The 21,285-nt window shown below is 50.0% G+C and overlaps 3 protein-coding genes across 6 annotated transcripts in view; 1 reads left to right on the plus strand and 2 right to left on the minus strand.

Annotated features, from left to right (window-relative positions):
* Window positions 1–50: 50 nt before the first annotated feature.
* Window positions 51–5,265, minus strand: Alg3 (ALG3 alpha-1,3- mannosyltransferase). 2 transcript variants are annotated; one of them, XM_036203159.1, is made up of 9 exons: window positions 5,036–5,265; window positions 3,081–3,180; window positions 2,837–2,984; window positions 2,586–2,746; window positions 2,018–2,138; window positions 1,295–1,500; window positions 1,078–1,154; window positions 422–566; window positions 51–294 (listed from the first exon to the last, which is right to left on the minus strand). In XM_036203159.1, the coding sequence occupies exons 1-9, from the start codon at window positions 5,229–5,231 to the stop codon at window positions 132–134; spliced, it is 1,317 nt and encodes a 438-aa protein (XP_036059052.1). In that variant the 5' UTR covers window positions 5,232–5,265; the 3' UTR covers window positions 51–131. The 2 variants fall into 2 exon arrangements, with proteins under 2 accessions (XP_036059052.1, XP_036059053.1); XM_036203160.1 differs by having other exon boundaries at window positions 5,073–5,256.
* Window positions 5,266–5,980: 715 nt separating this feature from the next.
* Window positions 5,981–21,285, plus strand: part of LOC118593700 (endothelin-converting enzyme 2) — a 34,373-nt gene continuing 19,068 nt past the window's right edge. Inside the window, exons 1-3 of one of the 3 annotated variants that reach the window (XM_036203157.1) lie at window positions 5,981–6,264; window positions 11,107–11,390; window positions 11,834–12,314. In XM_036203157.1, coding sequence (XP_036059050.1) covers window positions 6,069–6,264; window positions 11,107–11,390; window positions 11,834–12,121 — 768 coding nt within the window. In that variant the 5' untranslated portion in view covers window positions 5,981–6,068 and the 3' untranslated portion in view covers window positions 12,122–12,314. Of the gene's footprint in view, window positions 6,265–11,106; window positions 11,391–11,833; window positions 12,315–20,765; window positions 21,095–21,285 lie in introns of those variants that run through there. The other 2 variants (XM_036203158.1, XM_036203155.1) reach the window with 2 other exon arrangements.
* Camk2n2 (calcium/calmodulin dependent protein kinase II inhibitor 2) lies at window positions 12,711–14,966 on the minus strand. The gene is made up of 2 exons (XM_036203161.1): window positions 14,521–14,966; window positions 12,711–13,735 (listed from the first exon to the last, which is right to left on the minus strand). The coding sequence occupies exons 1-2, from the start codon at window positions 14,687–14,689 to the stop codon at window positions 13,665–13,667; spliced, it is 240 nt and encodes a 79-aa protein (XP_036059054.1). The 5' UTR covers window positions 14,690–14,966; the 3' UTR covers window positions 12,711–13,664.

The raw sequence follows: 21,285 nt of genomic DNA on the forward strand, positions 1-21,285 counted from the left end.
GGCACAAGATGGCCGAGGCATGAACCACCTTTATGTAGGCTGCACAAAGGTGGACTTGGCAAGGTTTATTCTAAACACAGAGTCCATTCCACCCATGATCCTGGGCGGGTCCTAGAAGGATGAAGTGGATTTCAGTGAGTTTTCTTGCTAGGCTGGATGCTCTTGGGGAAAGACCGAGGGGACGTCCAGAGCTGCAGCAGGATGACAGCATGGCAGATGTGCAGGGAGGCAGAGCTGAAGGATGTGGATGGGTATGTGTTCCATGAAAGCTCTATGAACCCCAGCACCAGCAGCCTGGAAGTGAGAAGTGGATTTTAGCCATCTCCAGGTCTGCAGCTCTTGGCCTTCTCATGCCCTAGACCCGCCCACCACCCCCTTCTAGGGGCCTTCGCCCCCTCTCCCAGGTTGTCCCAGCCAGTACCTGAGCAGGTGTGTGAGCCAGCGTGCAGGCATGGCCCACAGGAGGTAGGGCAGTGTGTGGAAATACCAGACATAGAACTGGTAGTGGAGGGAGCGACTGAAGCAGATGCCGATGAAGTTGGAGGTGAAGAGGGTAGAGACAATCTGTAATATGATAGTTAAGGCTCTGGGCAGGGATGCGGGGGGAGGATAAGGATTCAAAAAGAGGGGCAAAGTTCTGGGGTCAAAAATGCACCCTGCCCTGGCTCGGCCACTCCCACATGCATGCCCCGGACAAGCCTCTCTGGATCTGTTCCTCAGTTTAGTAGGGTGACAGGAATGTTTGGGACTGTAAAGCCTAAAGTTTGACTCTTCCTCTGTAAAATTAATGCAAGTACCTCCCCAACTCAGGTGGATTTTACACGTCAGGACGTGTGGAATCTTAGGTCAATACAAAGAGGACACGCCCCCAGTGCTGGCCCCATAAGTATAATTCAGAATAAACTGTGCTGGGATGGGTAAGGTGCTCAGGGCAGTGTTTGCTGCAGAGGACAGGCTCTATGAATGGGCTCCTGCCTCTTCTCAAGACAGCCAGCTCTGGAACCTGAGGCCAACAGACTAAGCCTCTATCTGCATTTGGACAGATCAAAACTTACTTTTCCATGATTTAAAGGATATGGTTAGGTGTGAGGGGTTGGGGTGGAACTTTCCTCTTGGAAGGAACCTTCAGCAACAAAAGAATACTTTCCCCTGTTCTGAAAAGAAGTTAGTGAGAGATTTAGCAAGCCCCAAGTGTGTGCCAAATTCACCATGAACTTATATCTCCCCCAAGTAGCTCCCAAGGCCTAAGCTCTTCACTCCCTTCCCTGAATCAAGAGTCGCCCTGATTCCTTACCTGTGCCACCTACAGAGGGCGAACAGCAGGAGGAGGGTAAGATGGGCAGCCAACAGGGCCAGATGGAAAGCACGGTGCAGGAAGACGGCCTCAGGAAGGAAGCGCCAGTTCACTGTCCATTGGAAGAGAAACTGACGGCCAAGGTCAAAGGAGCGGGATAGGTAGCCAATGGGGTTCTCCAGCAGGAAGGGCAGTCCTAGTACCACCTGAGGACGGGTGTGTGGCAGCAGAGCTGCTAAGGCTCATCCAGCCTTCAGGGTAATCATTAGGAGCACCCAGTGGGATGGAAGCCCCAGAAACGCCGTATCCCACCAGGAGTAGCAGGAAGCGCCCCCTCCCTCCGCCCCCTGCCAGAGCCAGACACCATGGCGGCAGCACTGGAAGGAAGTGATCACACTACCTTCCTCAAGAGTCTCCCTGAATGTTCTGCCTGGCCTGGCATTTGCTATGTAGACCAGACTGGCCTTGAACTCAGATCCACCTGCCTCTGTCTCCCAAGTGCTAGAGTTAAGGATGCATTCCACCATGCCCAGCTGATTCGCCAGGTCTTAAGCAGCAGCTCTAGGAAGCCTCTCAGATGCCTGCCAAATTCAGTAGCCATGGAAACTAAAGCCCGGAGCCAGTGGCTGCCCAGCTCAGAAGCAACTCCAAACTGTCTGCTGGCTTTTGAGGAGGACCTTAAAGTGGCTCTTTCTCATCACTAAGGGGAGGATGGAGAGGCACCTGAACAGCAGCACAGATGGCCAGCTTGGGCAGGGCACCACGGAAGCCAAACTGAGTCAGGAGAAGGAACAGCAACCCAGGGGCGAAGAGCAGCACATTCATCTTCACAGAGACGGCCAGGCTGAAAGGATAATGGAAGGGATGGTGGAGGATCAGCTCCAGGACTATGTGCCCCATGCAAAGACATACCCACCTCCCCATAGATGTCCCTCCCTAGGCCAGCTAGCACCAGGATGTGGTTCCCATCCAGAACTGCTATAGGGCATAAGATGGCCAGAGAGGAGGCTGAGAGGAAGGGAGTAACGCCTCGTCCCTGTGTCCAGACTAACTAACCCAAACTGAGTAACACATTTACCGTGTTCAAGGGCCAACTCCAACAATGGATGCCATGGGAAGAAAACGGGGGGGGGGGGGGGTAGGAGAGGGACTTTCTACAAAGGTGCTTGTTCCGGGAGGCTCCGAGTGATGAACACTATCTAATGACTCTTTATGGCCTCTGCTGCAGAACACTGGGGAGAAATGGAAATGCCCATGGTGACAGAGGGGGCCAGAAGGGCGAGGCACTGACCTGAAACAGCAGCAGCCCCAGCCCCAGGAGTTTGCCAGGAAGAGGTTGATGCTTAGGAAGAGCAATGCCATAGCCACTGGGTCATTGAAGAGCCGCAGCACAAAGATGGAGTGGACGCGGTAAGAGGCGCAACACATGAAGAAAAAGACGAAGGGGGGCACCTAGAGGGGGCACCAAGGTCAGCTCCCCAAACCTGAGTCATCCCGTCCCCACTTCAGCCAGGGCCAGCTGGTCCCGTGGCATAGACTCACCTTGGAGGTCTGGTGGTATATCAAGAAAACAAGTAGCAAGGTGACCAGGTAGAGCAGAGCAAAGATGTTCTGGGCCATGGAGATGTCCGTGCCCCGGCCAGTCGCATAGTACAGCACCATAAAGATGTACACAAAACCAGCTGGGTAGCTGGGAGATGAAAGGGAGCGTGAGCCTTGGCCAGGGCAATCAACCTGGTGCCCTCCCAGCCCATCACAGTCTCCTCAAATCCCTATCCGCACTCACACAAGGGGGCCAGTGTCACCCTGCAGCTGTGTGTAGTCGTATGTGCCATTGATGACACCCTCCACTTGGGCCATGTAGGCTTTCCAGTCGATCTCTGTGTCTGGAAGATGACATGGTCCAGTTACTTCTGAGTCCAGGACTTGCCTGCCTCTAACCCCCATGTCTTCAGACCACAAAAACACAGGGTTCTTTTTTTTTTTTGGAGCTGAGGATCGAACCCACAGCCTGTGCTTGCTAGGCAAGTGCGCTCTACCACTGAGCTAAATCCCCAACCCTAGAACAGGGTTCTTATTCCCAGGGTTTCTTCCATCATCACCCCTTATCTAACTGCACAGAGTACATTCTGTGGGTGATCCCAGGTACTGTGTGTGTGTGTGTGTGTGTGTGTGTGTGTGTGTGTGTGTGTTTGTGTGTGTGTGTCTGTCTGTCTGAAGGCCAAGGGTTGACGTTTGGTGTCTTCCTCCATCACTTTCTACCATGTGTGTATGTGTACACAAGCACTGATACACGGTACATCAGAGACTAGCTAGTCAATCTGCTCCAAGGATGCCCTTGTCCTGCCTCTCCAGTGCTGGGATCACAGGTGGGCCACTATGCCTGCCTGGCACTGATGTAGGGCACTGGGGATCTGAACTGTTTTTCACACTTGCATGGCAAACACTACCTGCTAAGCCATCCCCTTAGTCCCATGAATCCAGGTATCTTAGACTCAGCATCTAGAAATGAATTTATGATCTTTCTTCCTACTCCAAATTTACTCTCCTTCCTGGGTTCCTTAAATAGTACCACAAGCCGGGTACCATATTGTCATACACTTCTCTCCTTTTCAGGTTTTTTTTTTTTTGGGGGGGGGGGGGGGGTTGTTTTCCCTGGCTGGCTGTCCTGGAACTCACTCTATAGACCAGGCTGGCCTCGAACTTAGAGATCTGTCTCCCAGGAGCTAGGATTAGGCGTGCGATACCATTGCCTAGCTTCCTTTCCAATTGTTTTGTTTTATTTTATTTTATTTTATGTTATGTTATATGCATTGGTGTTTTGCCTGCTGTATTTCTGTGCAAGGGTATCAGATTCTCTGGAGCTGGAGTTTCAGTTGTGAGCTAGGAAGATTGGTGTTGGGAATTGAACCCGGTTCCTCTGGAACAGCAGTCAGTGCTCTCCGGCCCTCCTTTTCAGTTCCTAAACAGAATTCAGAACTCAGAAAAATGCTTGCTCTCTTTCTGTCTTTTGTGTGTGCATGGGCACATGTGTGGGTGCACATGAGGGTGGGTATGTATGCATATATGTGAACATGAGGCTAGAAGTTAATGGTAACTTTCTTGAATGCTCCTTACTCATTAAGAAAACAAACAAACAAACAAACAAACAAAAAACAGGGTCTTTATGAAGCCAGTTATGGTGCCCACCTTTAATCTCAACACTTGGGAGCCTGAAGCAGACAGATCTCTGTGAGTTTAAGGCCACCCTAGTCTACACAGCAAGTCCCAGGCCAGTTAGGACTACACAATGAGACCCTTACAAAAAAAAAAAAAAAAAAGTAGACTGATCTCGGACACCAGTAGTACCTATTGAACTCAAGTGGTCACAAAATTCTTCATTCTTCAAAGGGACTTTCAAGACACAAGAATGAAATGCATGAAAAGACACATCTGGGAGGGAAGTGACTGTCTAAGGGTACAGACAAGTAGCAGCAACAGCACTTTAATTCTGGCCAGAACTGACTCCCAGGCAGCTTATGCTTTCTTAGCAGGCTTGGCAGGTTGGATTTTGAACGCGGAGGGCGATCTCTAGGATCACCTCCCTTCCTTCTGGGAGAGAGATTATGATCACTTTTCTGGAAAGCGGGCTTGGGTTAAGGGTAGGGTTTGAACGATGAGTGAGTGCTCTGTAATCTTGTTTGTGTCGAAGCTCCGGGTCTCCCTCCCTCCCTCCAGTTCTCTCCCCTTTAGTGAACTCACATGCCACCCTGTGAATGACCCAGAAGGTGATGCCCACCTCTGCTAGGCAAAGGCAGGAGGCCACCAGCAGTGTGTAGCGCGGCTCTCGCAACAGAAGGCAGCATTCTTGCCAGGCCCGCTGTAGCCATTGTTTCCAGAGTCCCGCCGGCTGGGCTACAGGACCCGGCGGGCCGCGTTTCCGCAGTCCAGCAGCCATCTTGACGGTGCGCCGCTCTTGCGGTCCCACCACCAGGAAAAAGCAACCCTAAGACACTAGGTTCCGCTCCCCGCCCCGCGCGTCCTCTGGAACTAAACGCTGATCCGAGTTAACAAGATTCTTTTTTTTTTTTTTTTTATTCCACTGCAGTTTATTTCTTCTAATCTGGCTTAGGGCGCCAGGGTTTCCAGCTAAAAATGATTCACTGCATACACATTTGGTGCTTATAACATGTAGTGGTGAGAAATATTTCTAATCTAGATATGTGGTTAGAAGGCATCTCCTTTGAAGGACTACACGCTGTCGTAATAAGAGTATCCACACACTTCTCCGTGTATGTACCGTACACAGCACATAAACGCTAATATATCAGAACCTTTGCCTAGAAAATAGCAGTTCAGGCCTCTGTTCTCCAAGCCCAATTTTCCACTTGGCCTATGTCGAGTCATTGTGTTTACGGTAGCCGGCAAAGCTGCTTTCGGCGTTCCTCTCGCCTTCCTTCGGGCGATCCAAACGTCTTCGGAAAGGAATCTCTCATTAATCAGGCTTCTCAATGGAAAGAGTTGTTGAAACCTACCACGAGAGGACGCAGTGACGAGCCTGGGTGAGCCTGACACGAGAAAGTGGTGTCGAGTTGAGAGTGGCAGTACGTTAAGACGCCAGACAATTCGGCTTCCCAGCCGGAAGATTTTCAAAACAGCTTAGCAGACGCCGGAAGTTCCACGTGTTCGCGGAGAGCAACTGCAGGGGAGGGCGGAGCCACAGGCCCCTCCTCCCACCTCTTCCCTCCGCGATTGGGCTCCTAAGCCCCGCCCTGGCTGCGGCGCAGCCCGGAGCATGGCCTCTCGGCGGACTCCAGTGTCCCCTCCGGAGTTACCCGAGAGGAACTTCCAGTACTGCCAAGTCCAATACTGGGACCAGCGCTACAAAGATGCGGCCGACTCTGGACCCTACGAGTGGTTCGGGGACTTCGCTTCCTTCCGTGCCCTCTTAGAGCCGGAGCTGTGTCCTGAGGACCGTATCCTCGTGCTAGGTGGGTAGTCCGGGTGCTGTCCCAGCCAGGGATCACTGGCCAGACCTCAACCGCTTTCTTCCCTTCTGCTTTCTCCTGTACGAGGACACTCCGTTTCGGAGTCAAGACTCAGTACCTTCAGAATCCATCAGGGCAAACAGAAATAAGAGATCGTCAGTACTCTGGAAAAAGACAGCCCTTCAGTGTCCCAGAGAGGGGCATTACCCTGTCCCAGACACTGGAGGCAGCCTAGCACACCGGAGAGCTCATCTCTCTGTGGACCTACTTCAAGTCCCAACATAACTGGCTGTGTAACCTAGGACAAGTCATGAATCCATGCTTCCGTTTCCTTGTCTAGAAATGGGATTGCGAATTTTTCTGGAGTAAGGCGTGTGCAGGCATCTTGAGCATCACATCTAGTTTTCTTTTCTCACCAGTGGGTACCTGGAGCTATTGTCAGGTAAAAGGAGTTACCACTTCTCTGAGCCCTCGCTGAAACTTGGTTCTAAACACTGATAGGGTAGAATAACACCCTCTGAGTGTGATGGGGAATTGCTGCTGAGGGTAGGTGTCGTTTCTCAAAAAAAGAGATGCTACAAAGCAAAGCAGATCTCTGCGAGGTGCAGCTGTACCGTTCGGTGTGTCTCCCACTGTCTGCTGCTGGAAACTCTAAAGCCTGTATACATTTAAGTGAAATGCTTGATAAAGATAAAAAGATATCTCTTATACATACAGCATATATGTAAAGTACAAATAATATAATGTGTGTGTCTGCCCTACTCAGTTTGGGAGTAGAACATGACCAGGACCAGAAAGTATAACCTAGTGGCTAAGAATTTGGACTCTGGGATCAGGTAATGTAAGAAACTTGGCTTAGCTGGTATTGGAATCTTGCACAAAATCTTTAAATTTCTGTGCCTCTATTTCCATGCTTTAAGAAACTGAAAACTTAGGGGTTGGGGATTTAGCTCAGTGGTAGAGCGCTTGCCTAGCAAGATCCTGGGTTCGATCCTCAGCTTAAAAAAAAAAAGAAAGAAAGAAAATGAAAACTTAGCTGGGTGTGGTGGCTCACACCTTTAATCTCAAGCACTGGGAGGTGGGAGGCAGGCAAACCTCTGTGAATTCGAGGCCAGTCTGGTCTATCCAGCAAGTTCCAGTACAGCTACAGCCACATAGAGAAACCTTGTTTCAACAAAACAAAACATAACATAAATAAGGAAATGAAAACTTACATATCAGGTTTTATTGGCGGGGAGGGGGGTGTTTTTCATGACAGGGTTTCTCTGTGTAACTGCTCTGGCTGTTCTGGACATTGAACCACCTGTCTCTGAATGCTGGGATTAAAGGTGTGCACCACCACTGCCCGACTTTCATATAAGATTCTTTTAGTGACTATCTAGACCAATACCTGGCAAAAAGCTTCATGTGTTTTCAGAGTTTCCTTGTACTTTTCCCATAACTTCTCCACACTAGAAGTAAACAGTTTCTTGAATTTGTAGTTACATAGTATTGTGTTTATTTGTAGATTTGCCATAGAGCTCTGTTTATCAAACTTTAGTGCCTTTCAAAGTTAACTGGCAAGCTAGGTACCATACCAAGACTCCAACTCCAGGGAAGTCTAAGATGGATTGTAGGGTTTTTTTTTCCTTTTGTTGAAATGGGGCCTTGTTATGGAGACTGACAGGCCTAAGGTTTACTAATTAGGACAGACTAACCCTGAACTTGCGACCATTTTCCACCTCTACCTCCCAAGTGTCGGGATTGTTGATGGGCACCAGCCAGCCGGCTTCAGGACTCTGCTTCCAGCAGTCTCCACAGCTGATTGTCTTGCTGCTGGTGGGCAGGACACTGAATTAAAATCTTCTTGACTGGGAGGTGTCCCTTTTCTGGATAGGAGGGAATGAAAAGTCCAAATGTAAAAGTTAAGGTTCTCAGAAAGTTTAGATCTTCAATATCTAAAAACAGGACTCGGAATTTGGGGAGTCACCTCTATTACATTCATCGTAAATATGAGTAGAGCACATGGCAATGCTGGGCCCTTCTAACTTATTTTAATCAATTTCTAAAGCTGAGTAACAAGTATTGAGAGTTACTGAACATTAGGGGGTCTATAAACCTTTCTAAACATGACCAGATAATAAATGTTTTAGGTTACACAATCTCTGTCACAGATACTCAGTTCTGCTATGCCAATTAGACACACAACTATAAACAGTACATAAAAAAAAAAGAATTGATGCTCTCTAATAAAACTTCTGTTTGCAACAGTCTCATGTAGTCCTAGCTGGCCTGAAACTCACTAGTAGACGAGTCTGGCTTCAAACTCACAGAGATCTGTCTGCCTTTACCTCCTAGGTACTGAGATGACAGGTATGAGTCACTGTAACTGCCCCAAACCTTATTTATAAAAAGAGATAGTGATTCTACTGTGAGTCATTGTTTTAGGTTGAGTTCCCCAGAAAGAATCCCGAGAAGGAGATTCATATCATATTCATATTCATATCATTCTTCCAGTAGTAGCTTCCAGGAGGAACTGGTAAGGACGGGGAAAGGCAAGAAGATAAACAAAATTGTGATCTCAGGTAGAATTTCCCCAAGAATAATTTCAGCCTGAAGCATCACAGATGAAAACCATTAGAAGTAAATACATACCAAAACCTGGGGACATACCAAAACTTACAAAAGGCCACTGGGGTCTGGGGGGAACACAGACAGTATCTGCTGCTGTCATGTGACATGTGAGGAAACAGGATGCTCTCTGACTTCAGAGTTTCTCGTTCTGCTGTCTTGCCATACAGCAGACAGGGAGAGGCAATGAGAACTTCCAAATGACTTCATGGTGAATTACAGCCTACTGGTCATATAACGTAACACAAGCTGGGAGGGTCACCACTGGACTGGAGTGGGCCTCTGGAAAACTAAAAGGCAGTTGAGTATGGTGTTTAAAAGCTCTGGCTTGGAGTGAAACAGGTGTAGCCCTAAATTCTAGCTCCATCTCTGACTCTGCAGCCTTGGAAAGTTCCTTATCTATTTTCCTCAATTTCTGTATGTAAAAACTGGAAATGATAAAATACTAGTTCTGCATGAATCTGTATTGAAAATAAACAGATAATTCTTACAAATAAGCATCATACTGAGTGTTCAGTGACTATTAACTGTAATTATTTGGTGGGGAGGGCTGGTTGGTCCAGTGCTCGCCTAGCATTCAGGAAGCTCTGGGTTCAGTTCCCTAGAGTCACATAAATTGGGAATGGCAGGACACATCGGAAATCCCAGGGTTCCAGAGATAGATGTAAGATCAGAAATTCAAGATCATTCTCAACTATATAGCCACCCTATCTAAAAAGAAAGTACTTTTAAAAATGTAGTCTTTTTTTTTTTTTTTTTTTTAAAGCAAATCTCACTCTGTAGCCCAGGTTGGCCTGGAACTCAGAGATCCACCTGCCTCTGTCCCCCCAGTGCTGGGATTGAAGGTGTGTGCCACAAAGCCCAGCTTGTTTTTGATTTTTGAGGCATGGTGTTATATAACATAGGCTGGCCTGGAACTTATTATGTAGATGAAGCTGGCCTTGAATTCCTAATCTCAGGATTCTATGGCACAGATACAAAAGGATTCAAAGCAGTCTGGGTCCCAAGAAGGAGAGATTGTGTATGGGACCTGCCAAGACCTGCTGTCTAACCCCATTCTTAGCCTAAGACTGGCCGAGGAGACCACTGCATCTTTCAAGCAGGTGTGCCGACTGGGCTGTGCATCTATTTTCATAATATCCACCCCCCTCCTTATCCCTGCCTTCTTAGAGACTGCGTTCTTTTGTTATTGGTGGTGGTGGGTTTTTTGTTTGTTTGGTTGGTTGGTTTTTCAAAGACAGGGTATTTTGGAGCCTGTCTTGGAACTGACTCTGTAGCCCAGGCTGGCTTTGAACTCACAGAGATCTGCCTCCCAAGTGCTAGGATTAAAAGTGTGTGCTGCCACCACCCAGCAGTGGTTTTGTTTTTTTGAGACAGGGTCTCACTTTAGCCCAAGCTGACCTCCAATTCAGAGTCCACCTGTCTCTGCCTCCCAAGTGCTGAGATTAAAGGTGTGTGCCACCATGCTTAGCTTAGAGACTGCATTATAGACACTTTACCCCAGACCCCCCTGCTCCCCACCCCATCCCCCAAGACACTGCTTGCTTTTCAGCTCTTCTGAGGAGAGGCTGTAGTCAGTATCTGAAGTTCTTGGCAGCATACTTCTCTCCACCTTGTTTTCCCTGAGTTTATTAATTCTGCCTTGAACATCACTGTAAGATTATAATCCCTAACGTGACATCTTCCAGGGGTTGTTATCTTCCAAGAGCCTCTAAGAGGTTAGAGATATCATTAGGATAGTAGTATTATGGTCCTAATGATGCCAATATTGTACACATTCTGAATTTGAGGGAACTGGAGCCCCAGAATCAAATGCTTTTCTGTGACTTTGTAACTGAGACATCTTTGAATTCTTAGTATCCAAATCTTTGAACTCTTGAGTTCCAAGCTCCTTCAGCAACTCCACAGATGATTTCAGCTCTTAAGTTTAGTGCATTGCATCTGTGGGTAGGCTAGCTACTGACTGTTCTTGTCATTCTCTTAAATGGAAATTCCAAGTTCTTGGTACTGAAGCAACTTACCCTAGTCCACATAGGTGAGAAGGAGAGACAGTTTGTGCCCAAGTCTCTGGGATTCCAAAGCTCAACAGTCTTCTATACCCTGTCGCTTTAAAGACTTGGTGTGGGGTCAGGGGGTGAATGGAGAGAAAATGGGGCCAATAGTGATTAAATAACCGTGGAACATGAGAACCAAAGCTAACGTAGCCCTTTTGCTACCCACCCCACCCCATGGCAGGTTGCGGGAACAGTGCCCTGAGCTACGAGTTATTCCTCGGAGGTTTCCCTCGCGTGACCAGTGTGGATTACTCTCCAGTAGTGGTAGCAGCCATGCAAGCTCGCTATGCCCACGTGCCCAGTCTGCGCTGGGAGACCATGGATGTTCGAGCACTGGGCTTCCCTAGTGATTCCTTTGATGTTGTACTTGAGAAGGGCACCCTGGATGCCCTGCTGGCTGGGGAGCGGGATCCCTGGAACGTATCTTCTGAAGGGATCCACACTGTGGACCAGGTGCTGAGTGAGGTGAGGAAGCAAGACAGCAGATCAAGATGCTGGGGACGGGGATGGAACCTTAGATCGGAAGAACTCAAATATCAGAAACTTCAGAAGTATGGTTTTCTGAAGAACAGATGGGACTGGCATGACCAGACTCACAAAGGATGGGTACTGGTTTGACACAGGGAAGAGGTAGCAAGTAGCCAGGTTCTAGGCAGGTGTCACAGATGGGAAAGTGAGTGGCTGACAGGAAAGCAATACCTCCTGCATGACCATGCTCCTCCCTGTCCAGAACTGAGCCCCATATAGAACAACCAAAGGCTGAGAGTGGCTTACTCTGCCACAGAAAGCCTGAGCTACTGGATAGAGAGTGGTATCTAAGGTTTGATTAGGAGGTCATTGTGGGTAGTACTGACCTTTGAGAACCTGGAGATAATTCCACACTGATGGCTTCTCTGTCTGCCTTGCAGGTGAGCCGGGTGCTGGTTCCTGGAGGCCGGTTCATCTCCATGACTTCTGCGGGTCCCCACTTCAGGACCAGACACTACGCTCAATCCCGTTATGGCTGGTCACTGAGGCATACAACCTATGGCAGTGGTTTTCATTTCCACTTTTACGTCATGCATAAGGGCAGAGAGCTCAGTGTGACCCAGCTGGGCCTGGGGGCCCAGATCTTGTCACCCCCGAGTCCTCCTGCCTCACCCTGCTTCCTCCAAGACTCAGATAATGAGGACTTCCTCAATGCCATTCATCTGTGAGATTGGAAGCACGGTCTCCGAGCCTCTCTGGCTTTGTGCATTAGGCTCCTAGGGAGTTGGAATTCCCAAATTAGGGCCGAGGAATTGGTTACCGGGTTCTCAATTTTCAGAGATCTCATGTGTAAAACAGTGTTGGTAGGATCAAGCCCATGTCAACCAATACAGTATGAGTCCAACTAAGCCCCAGATCCCAGGGTTCTGGCTTCCAGGTTTCTTATTTCTACAGGCTTCTCCCACCTCCAACATACTGAGTGACCTATGATTTATCTTTGGGGTAAAATTCAACACGGCTCCTCTGCAAACCAGCAGGCCTTGGGTGTTCCCATCCAACTTGGATTTATCCTTAAGAGGCTAAGGATCTTGAATTTAGATTGCTTATGCTTCTGATCCCAGTCCAGCCCCAACACTGGCGACCTGCCCTGCTTAGGCTATACGTGTATTTAAGGAGGCCATATAGTTAAGATGTTCCCACACAAGGGTGCCCAGCTAGTGCTCACTCGGTGACCCTTCCCCACCAGGAACTTGCACCCAGGATTGTCCACACCTGTCTCCCAGCAGACTGAAGTAGCAGACACACACGCACACACACTCACACACACGGAGGTCTGTGTTTATTCACACACTCCTGTTACATTGAGGATGGAGAAACATTTTTACAAAGGACAACCCTGGGTTGAGAACGTCTTCAGGTCCACAGGTGTCATCCAAAGGTACTGAGCAGTCCCCATTTGGGTTCCCAGGGATAGCATGAAGGGGTCCAAGGTAAAATCAGATCTGGGCCCTTAAAAGGTGATACCTTGGGAGGAAGGAGTCTCCCATTGAGCCTCCTGGGGTCAGGTTTGGGCGGACTGGCCATGTGGTTAGTTACCATGTTGGGGGCTTGTCCCATCCCAGTCTCAACACCCGTCCCATCTGCCAGGCGCAGAAGAGCATGGCGGAGGCTGTGGGGGAAGGGCACAAACCATGAGAGGAGCCAGTAAACAAAGAATCGGATATAAAAATACAAATGTGCTGAGGAAGTCCCTTAGAAAGAGGCTGGGGTCACGCCAGACAGGGGTACAGTTGAGGAAAGGCCCGGAGGGCCAGGCTGTGGTGGGTAGGAAGCTCATGCAAATATGCAGCAAACCGCCCTGGCCGCGCAGTCCTGACGCCGCAGCTGCCCGGGCTGCAGACCAGATTGATCGGAGGAGGGGCGGGGCAGGGGAGCCGTGCGGGAGGGGGCGGGCTGGGGGCCGTGGGTCTCTGTGTCGGTTCCGGTGTGCGGGGTGGAGCTGCGGCCCGAGGTTCTAAAGTGCATGAGTGCGTCGGCGGGCTCCGGGCTGGTCCGCACCACCACTACCGCCGCCGCCGTGGTGCTGAAGCGGACAGCTCCGGAGCGCCTGGCAGCGGCGGTAGCAACACCGACCCCGCGGCGGCGTGGCCCTGCAGCCCCCGCCCGCAGGCACCTCGGCCCGGGCGGGGGTGCGCCGGCAGCCGCATCGCCGGCCCGTGCTCCTGGCCGCTGCGGGGCTGGGCCCGGAGCCCGCCGCCAGAGCCGGCGCGTCTACACTCCGGACGGAGGCTTCTCCCCCATCCCCTTCAGCACGTCGTCTATCCGGTCATCCTCGATCACCACTGCGCAGGGAGAAAGCGCATCAGCCGCGTGGTCTCGGGGGGCGGCGGCGAGAGCGGGGCCCGTGTCCTCACGCCCCGCGCAGATCTACTCTACCGCCTATGTTCCCGCGACACCACTCGAAAACCCATGCCCTCCCCACCCGAACTCTCCTGCGGACCCTGCTACCCGCTACCAAACCTCCTCCTCCTCCTCCCTGTGTGGGAACACCCCTCTTCCAAAGACTCCCAGTGCGAGCCCTCCCGTCACCTGAGCCGTCCTCCAGCTGCACTGATCGGAAACCTCTCCCTTCGACAGAGACCCCTCCTCAAACTGGGCTCGGATGAAACCGCCGCCTGGTGTAACCCTCTCCTCCACCTGAATCCCCGTTCTGAGACTGGCACCCGGAGTCCCCTCCCCGGGCAAACGATCAAGACAACCGAACCCTCGGCCTCCCTGCCCTCCAGTAACATCCACCTACTCATCTCAGCCCAAGGAATCGGCCCACCATCCTGCGTTCCCAGTGCCAAGCGGCCCCCAATACCCTAGGCGGCCCCTCCCCCTCGACCAGGAGCCGGGGCTCTTTTTTCCAGAAGTGGCGAGCTTCGAATCCGGGACACTGTATTCCCGGGAGAGGGAAAGAATGGGACAACTCCACAGCAGGGACCCTCCCCACCCCGGGCGGGTGCGCAGCTGGCTGCGCTGGTCTGCGGCAAGAGCAGCTGCCACTTGACGGGGAACGGCAGCCTGAGGACGCCGAGCGAAGGGTTTCTGGGTCAGGCGGCGACTCCGGGCCCGGGCCGCGTACCTCTCTTGGCTCGGCCGATCTGGCCCAGCTTGGGGGGCCGCTTGGCCTGGTTGCCGGCGAAGAAGGAGTTGGTGTCCTGCAGGCGGCAGCTGAAAGAGAGGTCGGAGCCCTCGGGGTCTGCGCCGAAGCGGCCCATCTTGTCCTCGCCGTAGGGTAGGATCTCGGACATGGCGGGCACCGGGCGGGCGAGGGACTGCGGCGGGGCACGGGCAGAGGCTAGCTGCCGGACCGGCCCTAGCTCAGCAGGGGAGCCGGCGGAAGGATGAAGTCATACAGCATCCGGGACTGCGGAGCCGAGCGGGGCCTCCTCCCCCGCGCCTCCGCCTCCCGGGCCGCTGGGCAGGCGGCGGCGGCAGCGGCGGGGACCGGGCGGGGGCGGGGCGGGGGCGGCGGCGGCGGCGAGAACGGAATGACGATGAGCGCCCGACTGCGGCAGAGCACGGCAGGCGGGGCGCGGTGGAGGCGGGGCGGGCACCGGCCAGCGGAAAGAGGCGGGGCCCGGCGGTCCGAGCGAGCCCGGTGATCCCTGGAGTGGAGCGAGCCGCCGTGGGAGGTTCCCGCGATGTGGCCCGGAATGGCCGCCACGTGGGCCCGGGGGAACCGCAGCGGCCGGTGCAGAGGAGGGCTAGCCGAGAGCGGGTAGCCTAGTGCTTAGGGGAGAGAGGGGAGGGTCGGACGCCGCGGCTAGGGGAGAGCGCCTGGGAACCCGGCGCCAAAAGCTGGGGGGCGCGGCGGGGCCTCGGCAGGCGGCGGGCAGGCTGGCAGTGGGCACGGCCCGGACTCTGAAAGGTGCCTCGACAGGGTGGAATGCGCGTGAAGAGAGGGCAAGGGGCCAGCCGACCGGAGCGCGGGAAGAGCTCGGGCCTGGGGGTGGTGCCACCGTGGTTAGCGCGTCCCTGTATCCTAGATGCTCGCGGGTCTCCTGCAGTTGGTCAGTGTGTGTCCGACTGTCTCTGCGTCTGTCAGTCTACGACTGTGCGTCTGATCTGGCCTCTGTGTGTCGGGTTTGGACTGTCCGTATCTGCCCCCATACCTGGCCCGTGTATGAGTCCCGTTGGGTCTCCCCCCCAGACACTACGATGCGGCCTTTCAGAAGGATCTTAACACCGCAACCGTAGCGCGCAGCAGAGTAGACTCCCCACAAACCCTAGCCCCGCTGTTGGCGCCAAAATCCAGACTCAAAGTGCCAGTCGCTGCACGCGGTTCCCTCAGCCCTGGAGGCTCGCTCTAGCTGGCAGTGTGGGAGAAATGAATGGCAGCATCGCGGCGGGCGCCCTGGATGCGGATGACGCAGGGAAGCCCGGAGTGCCTGAGCACAAGGCGCGCGCTAGTAAGCGTCGGGAGGGACAGGGTGTCCCCCGCCCTTGTTGCTGGGGCCCGGGGTAGAGTTCCCCCACCTCCCACCACCACAGATCAGAACACGCACACTTGCCTGTACCTCTTACCGCCCCCCAAACCCCGCCTCTGCCCTGCTAGCAGTCAGTGGCCGCGTCACCAGCTCTCTGGCGCGAGAGGGCTCTGTCGCAATCACTGGCCTTGGGAGGGAGGGTGTGTCTCATTCACGCACAGTGAAGGGCTGGTAAAAATAATAATGACGCTGTTAGTTCTGTCCATGCCCCAAGCGAGACGTCTTCCCTTTAGTCCCGCCAAATCATACAGCTAGTGAGATTGCTGGTTTTCTTTTCTTCAACACCACTTAGTCAGGTGTTAATTGCAAAGATAGCTGCTGTCAGAATGGGGCCTGTGAGGTAGGGAGGAGATGTGCAAGCCTGCGTCGGTGTTACCTTTGGGTCTCAGCCTGACCAGAAGTTCCTTCTAACAATCCTGTACTCTGTCCTCGTGGCTGGGAGGGGGGCCACCAGCTGGGCCCTGTGGCGAGAAGGTCCCTGACATCTAACTCTGGGTGACTAGAGAACCCAGAATATCTCCCTCCCTTGGAAGTTGCACAACAATGATTCTCAATCCATAATCTGCCATTTTCTGAATGACCTTGAATTGAAGGCCCAATAATCATGTTATTTTTTAAAACCATTTAGGCTGGTCCTGGTGGCGCTGGCCTTTCATCCAGAACTCACCCGGGCTGATTCCTATGAGTCTGAGGCTAGCTGAGTCTACATCGTGAGTTCTGGGCTAGCCAGGGCTACACAGTGAGACCCTGTCCTTACAAAGAAGAAGAAGAAGAAGAAGAAGAGAGGAGGAGGAGGAGGAGGAGGAGGAGGAGGAGGAGGAGGAGGAGGAGGAAGAGGGTTGGGGATTTAGCTCAGTGATAGAGCGCTTGCCTAGCAAGCACAAGGCCCTGAGTTCGGTCCTCAGCTCCAGTAAAAAAAAAAAAAAAAAAAAAAAAAAGAAAGGAAGGAAGAAAGAAAGAAGGGAGGAAGGAAGGGGGAAGGAAAGAAAAAAATCATTTCTATTTGCATAGCTTTAGAAAAATAAAGAAAACCACACAAGACCTTGGCTGTATCCTTTGTCTTCCCCAATGAGCATGTGTCGTGGGCACCTCTCCCATGCTGGTGCACTAGTTTATACAGAGAAAACAGCTTACCCAGTAAGGCCAGTTTTGTGGATGAAATGGTCCTGAGCTAAACTCCTTTGTTTCAGGATCTAAGAAGCCCCTCACCCAAATTGCTGGAGGAGCTCTGGGGTTCTTGCCAAGGGTGATACTGTATGGGAACAGAAGCAAATCTCTTTTCTCTAGAATGAGAGAGCTAAGGATAAAAATTTAACCTGGAATTCGTTCACTCATTTTTTTTAGAGGAGATCTTGCTGTGTAGCCCAAGCTAGCCTGAAAAACTTGTTCTCTAGCTCAGGTAAGCCCCCTAGCCTCAGCCTCCAATGTTTCTAGGAGTACATGGGTGTGCATCCACACTCAGCTGGTTAGATTCTTCTGTTTTGTTTTGTTTGAGACAAGGTCTCACTATGTAGCCTTGACTGGCCTGGAACTTGTTGTAGAGACCAGGCTAGCCTTGAACCTCCCAAACCTTAAATAATAATCTTAAATCATCTATTCTTGTCTCCCTGAGCATGCTAGGTCATAGCTAAGCAAAAGATCCAAGTGCAGAACTATAAAGACTGTGAAATAGTGAACATACATAAGTTCTACTTAAGTTATCGAAGTGTGAGGGAAAGTCCTTGTATTCTGATCCCCTACTCAAAAGTCTGATGTTCTTCATCCCTGCTGAGAAAAAATTTGGGATATTGTAATAGCACTTTGAATTTTTTTTTTTTTTAAGTTGAAAACCCTGGGGCATAGTAGCACACTCTTGTACCCAGCACTCAGAAGGCTAAAGAAGGAAGATCTCAAGCAGCCTGGGATACAGAATGAGTTCAAGGCCAGCCTGGACTACATTGAGAACTTGTCTCAGAAAAAGCAAGGGCTGGGGATGAAGCTCAGTGATCGACCAGCTTGCACAGTATGCATAAGACTGTGGGTTGGTTCCCCAGCATGGAAAGTCAGCAACAACGAATCCCCGCTGATGATAGAATCCATTTACCAAAGACCACACTGGAGCCCCAGACACATCAGTTGACTCCGATAGACTAGTGTAGCGATTAATGAGTATGAAGTTTAGATCAGAATCCTGCCTTATATTTACTATTTGATTTGAGGCAAGTTGTTAAGTTTCCCAGTATCTTGGGTTTCTCATCTATAAGACAGGGAAATTATATTAGTGGGATATATTTTATTAGACTATAAAGATTAAATTAACAAGTAAAGTGCATAGAAATTGTAGCTGTTGTTATACAAACACAAAGCTTGAAAGTGACATCAGGCTTGTTCAATGGCTCAGTAAGTAAAGATCCGTGCTGTCAAGACTGACGACCTGATTTCAGTCCCCATGATGGAAGGAGAGACGCCCACAGGTTGTCCTTCTGACCCCTACATGTATGCTATGGCATGTGCAAACATACATATAATGAATAAATAAGTGTAAAAAAAAGGAAGTAACATCATCATTGGGCACATTCATCTAAACATTTTGTTTACATCCTTTCAATGTTTTTTAAAAAGTTTTATCTATTGTGTTTATATAATATTCTATGTGCGTGTATGTCTGCAGGCCAGAAGAGAGCACCATATCTCATTACAGATGGTTGTGAGCCACCATGTGGTTGCTGGGAATTGAACTCAGGACCTTTGGAAGAGCAGCCAGTACTCTTAACCTCTGAGCCATCTCTCCAGCTCCCCTTTTGATGTTTTTTAACCTGTGCTTGCATGTATGTATTTGTTTATTTTGCTTTATAAAAATGAAATAAAAAACCCTTCCTCTCTTAATTTTATATGGCAATTTCTCCTATTTATTGTTCCTCTCCTCCTCCTCCTTCTTCTTCTTTTGTTTTTGTTTGTTTGTTTGTTTGTTTGTTTTTTTTTTGAGACAGGGTTTCTCTGTGTAGTTTGTGCCTTTCCTGGAACTCGCCTTGGATACCAGGCTGGCCTTGAACTCACAGATGTCCTCCTGCCTCTGCCTCCTGAGTGCTGGAATTAAAGGCGTGTGCCATCACCGCCTGGCTATGCCTCTTCTATTATTTGCACGTGTTGCATAATGTTCCAGTGTATGGATGTTTGGGTTATTCCACAAGCCCTCTATTTTTTTTTTTTTTTTTTGAGCTGAGGATCGAACCCAGGGCCTTGCACTTGCTAAGCAAGTGCTCTACCAGTGAGCTAAATCCTCAATCCCGCCCTCTATATTTATACATTATTTCCTCCCTATTTGGGGGGGTTATTGTAAATACTGCTGTGATGAACACATGTAGAAAAAAAACCAACGTTTTATAGCTCTTCCAATACAGAAGTAGAGCCTGTTTCTCCATCCCTAAGTCTGACTTTGACCACAGGACTTGCTTGCTCTGTGGGGACACTACTAAATGTTATGAAGCAAAGGTCCAAGAAGTGGCTGTGTACTGGAGCATGATCCTGTTTTTGTTGTTGTTGTTGATGAGAGTGCTAATGATGAATAACATTAGCTCAATCTTTCTTTCTTTCTTTTTGGTTATTGGTTATTGGAAGAAGAGTTAACTACATAGATAGGATTTGGTCATCCCAACCGAAGCCCATAAAACAAATGAGGCCATCTAAGTACTGTAAACTATCTAGACCCTGAAGAGCCATCCAAACAAATCACTGAACATGAAAAGTAGTTCTTACTTTGTTTATTTTGGTTTTTCGAGACAGAGTTTCTCTGTGTAGCTCTGGTTGTCCTGGGCTATTGACCAAGCCTGCCTCTGCCTCCCAAGTGCTGGGATCAAAGGTGTGCACCACCACTGCCCGGTTTAGTTCTTACTTTAACCCATTAAATTTGGTGTGGCTTGTTATGGAACAAAAGCTATTTAATAAAGACATCTTTTGGATAACATTTCCTGACACAATTTTCTAGAAGTAGACTTTCTGTATCAGAGCATACACTCATTTGCATCCCTCTCTCTCTCTCTCTCTCTCTCTCTCTCTCTCTCTCTCTCTCTCTTGAGCTGAAGATCAAACCCAGGGCCATGCGCTTGCTACCACTGAGCTGAATCCCCAACCCTGCATCTCTCATAGTACAAAGAATATATGGATTTATAAGCTAACTGTAGTGTATGGAGGTAACCATATTCCCCATCTTTGTCAATATTGACCATTAGTGTTTCCTATCATCATGACTACACTGTCCTTGTACATTTAGGAGAACAGTGTCTGCCCATTCTCCCTTCATTCAAATCATTAGAGGGAAGGAAGACTGAAGGGTGGTAGGAAAGCCAGGCTTGGTGGTATATTTCTACTGAACTAAACACCCTGGACACTGAGACAGGAGGCTAGAAAGTTTGAGGACAGTCTAGAAAACATCCTAAGACCCTGTTACAAACAAATAAATGAATGATACATAGGGAAGGAGGACACCGTAGAATAGGGGGAAATGGATGGTAAACACAAAGGGAAGATAATACAATTAGAGAACAGAGGTATCTTCAAGTTTCTAATAAGAAATGTAGACAGGAGCAGTTATGGGCTGAAAGACTGATTTTGATCATGAAGGAGACGTGAAACAAAACATTCAGGTGCAGTCTTTGTGAACCCGAGAACACTGTCAACGTATTACATCCTCGTGTGTACCCGGGTGATTGCATTTAGTCTCTGAGATAGGGATAGTTGTTTTTGTTTTACAGCATGGAAAATTTAGTGCTGTCCAGTGACTTAATGAAGATGTTAGCTAATAAGAAAGGGAGCCTAGATTTGAATCCAAGTTAGCCTGGTTCCAAAACAGATGTGTTTCTTCTTATTCTTCTTGGAGGAGATACGGTAAAAGAGCAGCAATAGCATTGAAGAAACCTGGTTTTCATTCGAGACACATTTCCAACTTGCTTTCCAGAAAGGAATCAGAAGCCCTGAATTTGAATCCTGGTTCAGCCAATTAGAAGCTGTGTCGCAAGGATGCAGGAATTTGTGTATGTAACATACCTAGAACAGCTGACTTAGTCACTTTTCTATCGCTGTGAAGAGACACCATGACCAAGACAGCCTGCAGAAGAAAATGATGAGAGCTTGCAGTTTCAGAGGGTGAATCTGTGACCACCATGGTGAAGCATGGCAACAGGTGTGCAGGTATGGCACTGCAACAGTAACTGAGAGATTACAGTCCACAAGCAGGAGGCGGAGAGAGAGCTAACTGGGATTGGTGTGGGCTTTTGAAACCTCAAAGCCCACCCCCAGTGACACACCTCCTCCCACAGAGCCACGCCTCCTGCTCCTTCCCCAGCAATTCCACCAATTGGAATGGACCAAGTATTCAAACA

Source organism: Onychomys torridus, chromosome 12, assembly GCF_903995425.1.
Source record: "Onychomys torridus chromosome 12, mOncTor1.1, whole genome shotgun sequence".
Taxonomy (NCBI): Eukaryota; Metazoa; Chordata; class Mammalia; order Rodentia; family Cricetidae; genus Onychomys; species Onychomys torridus.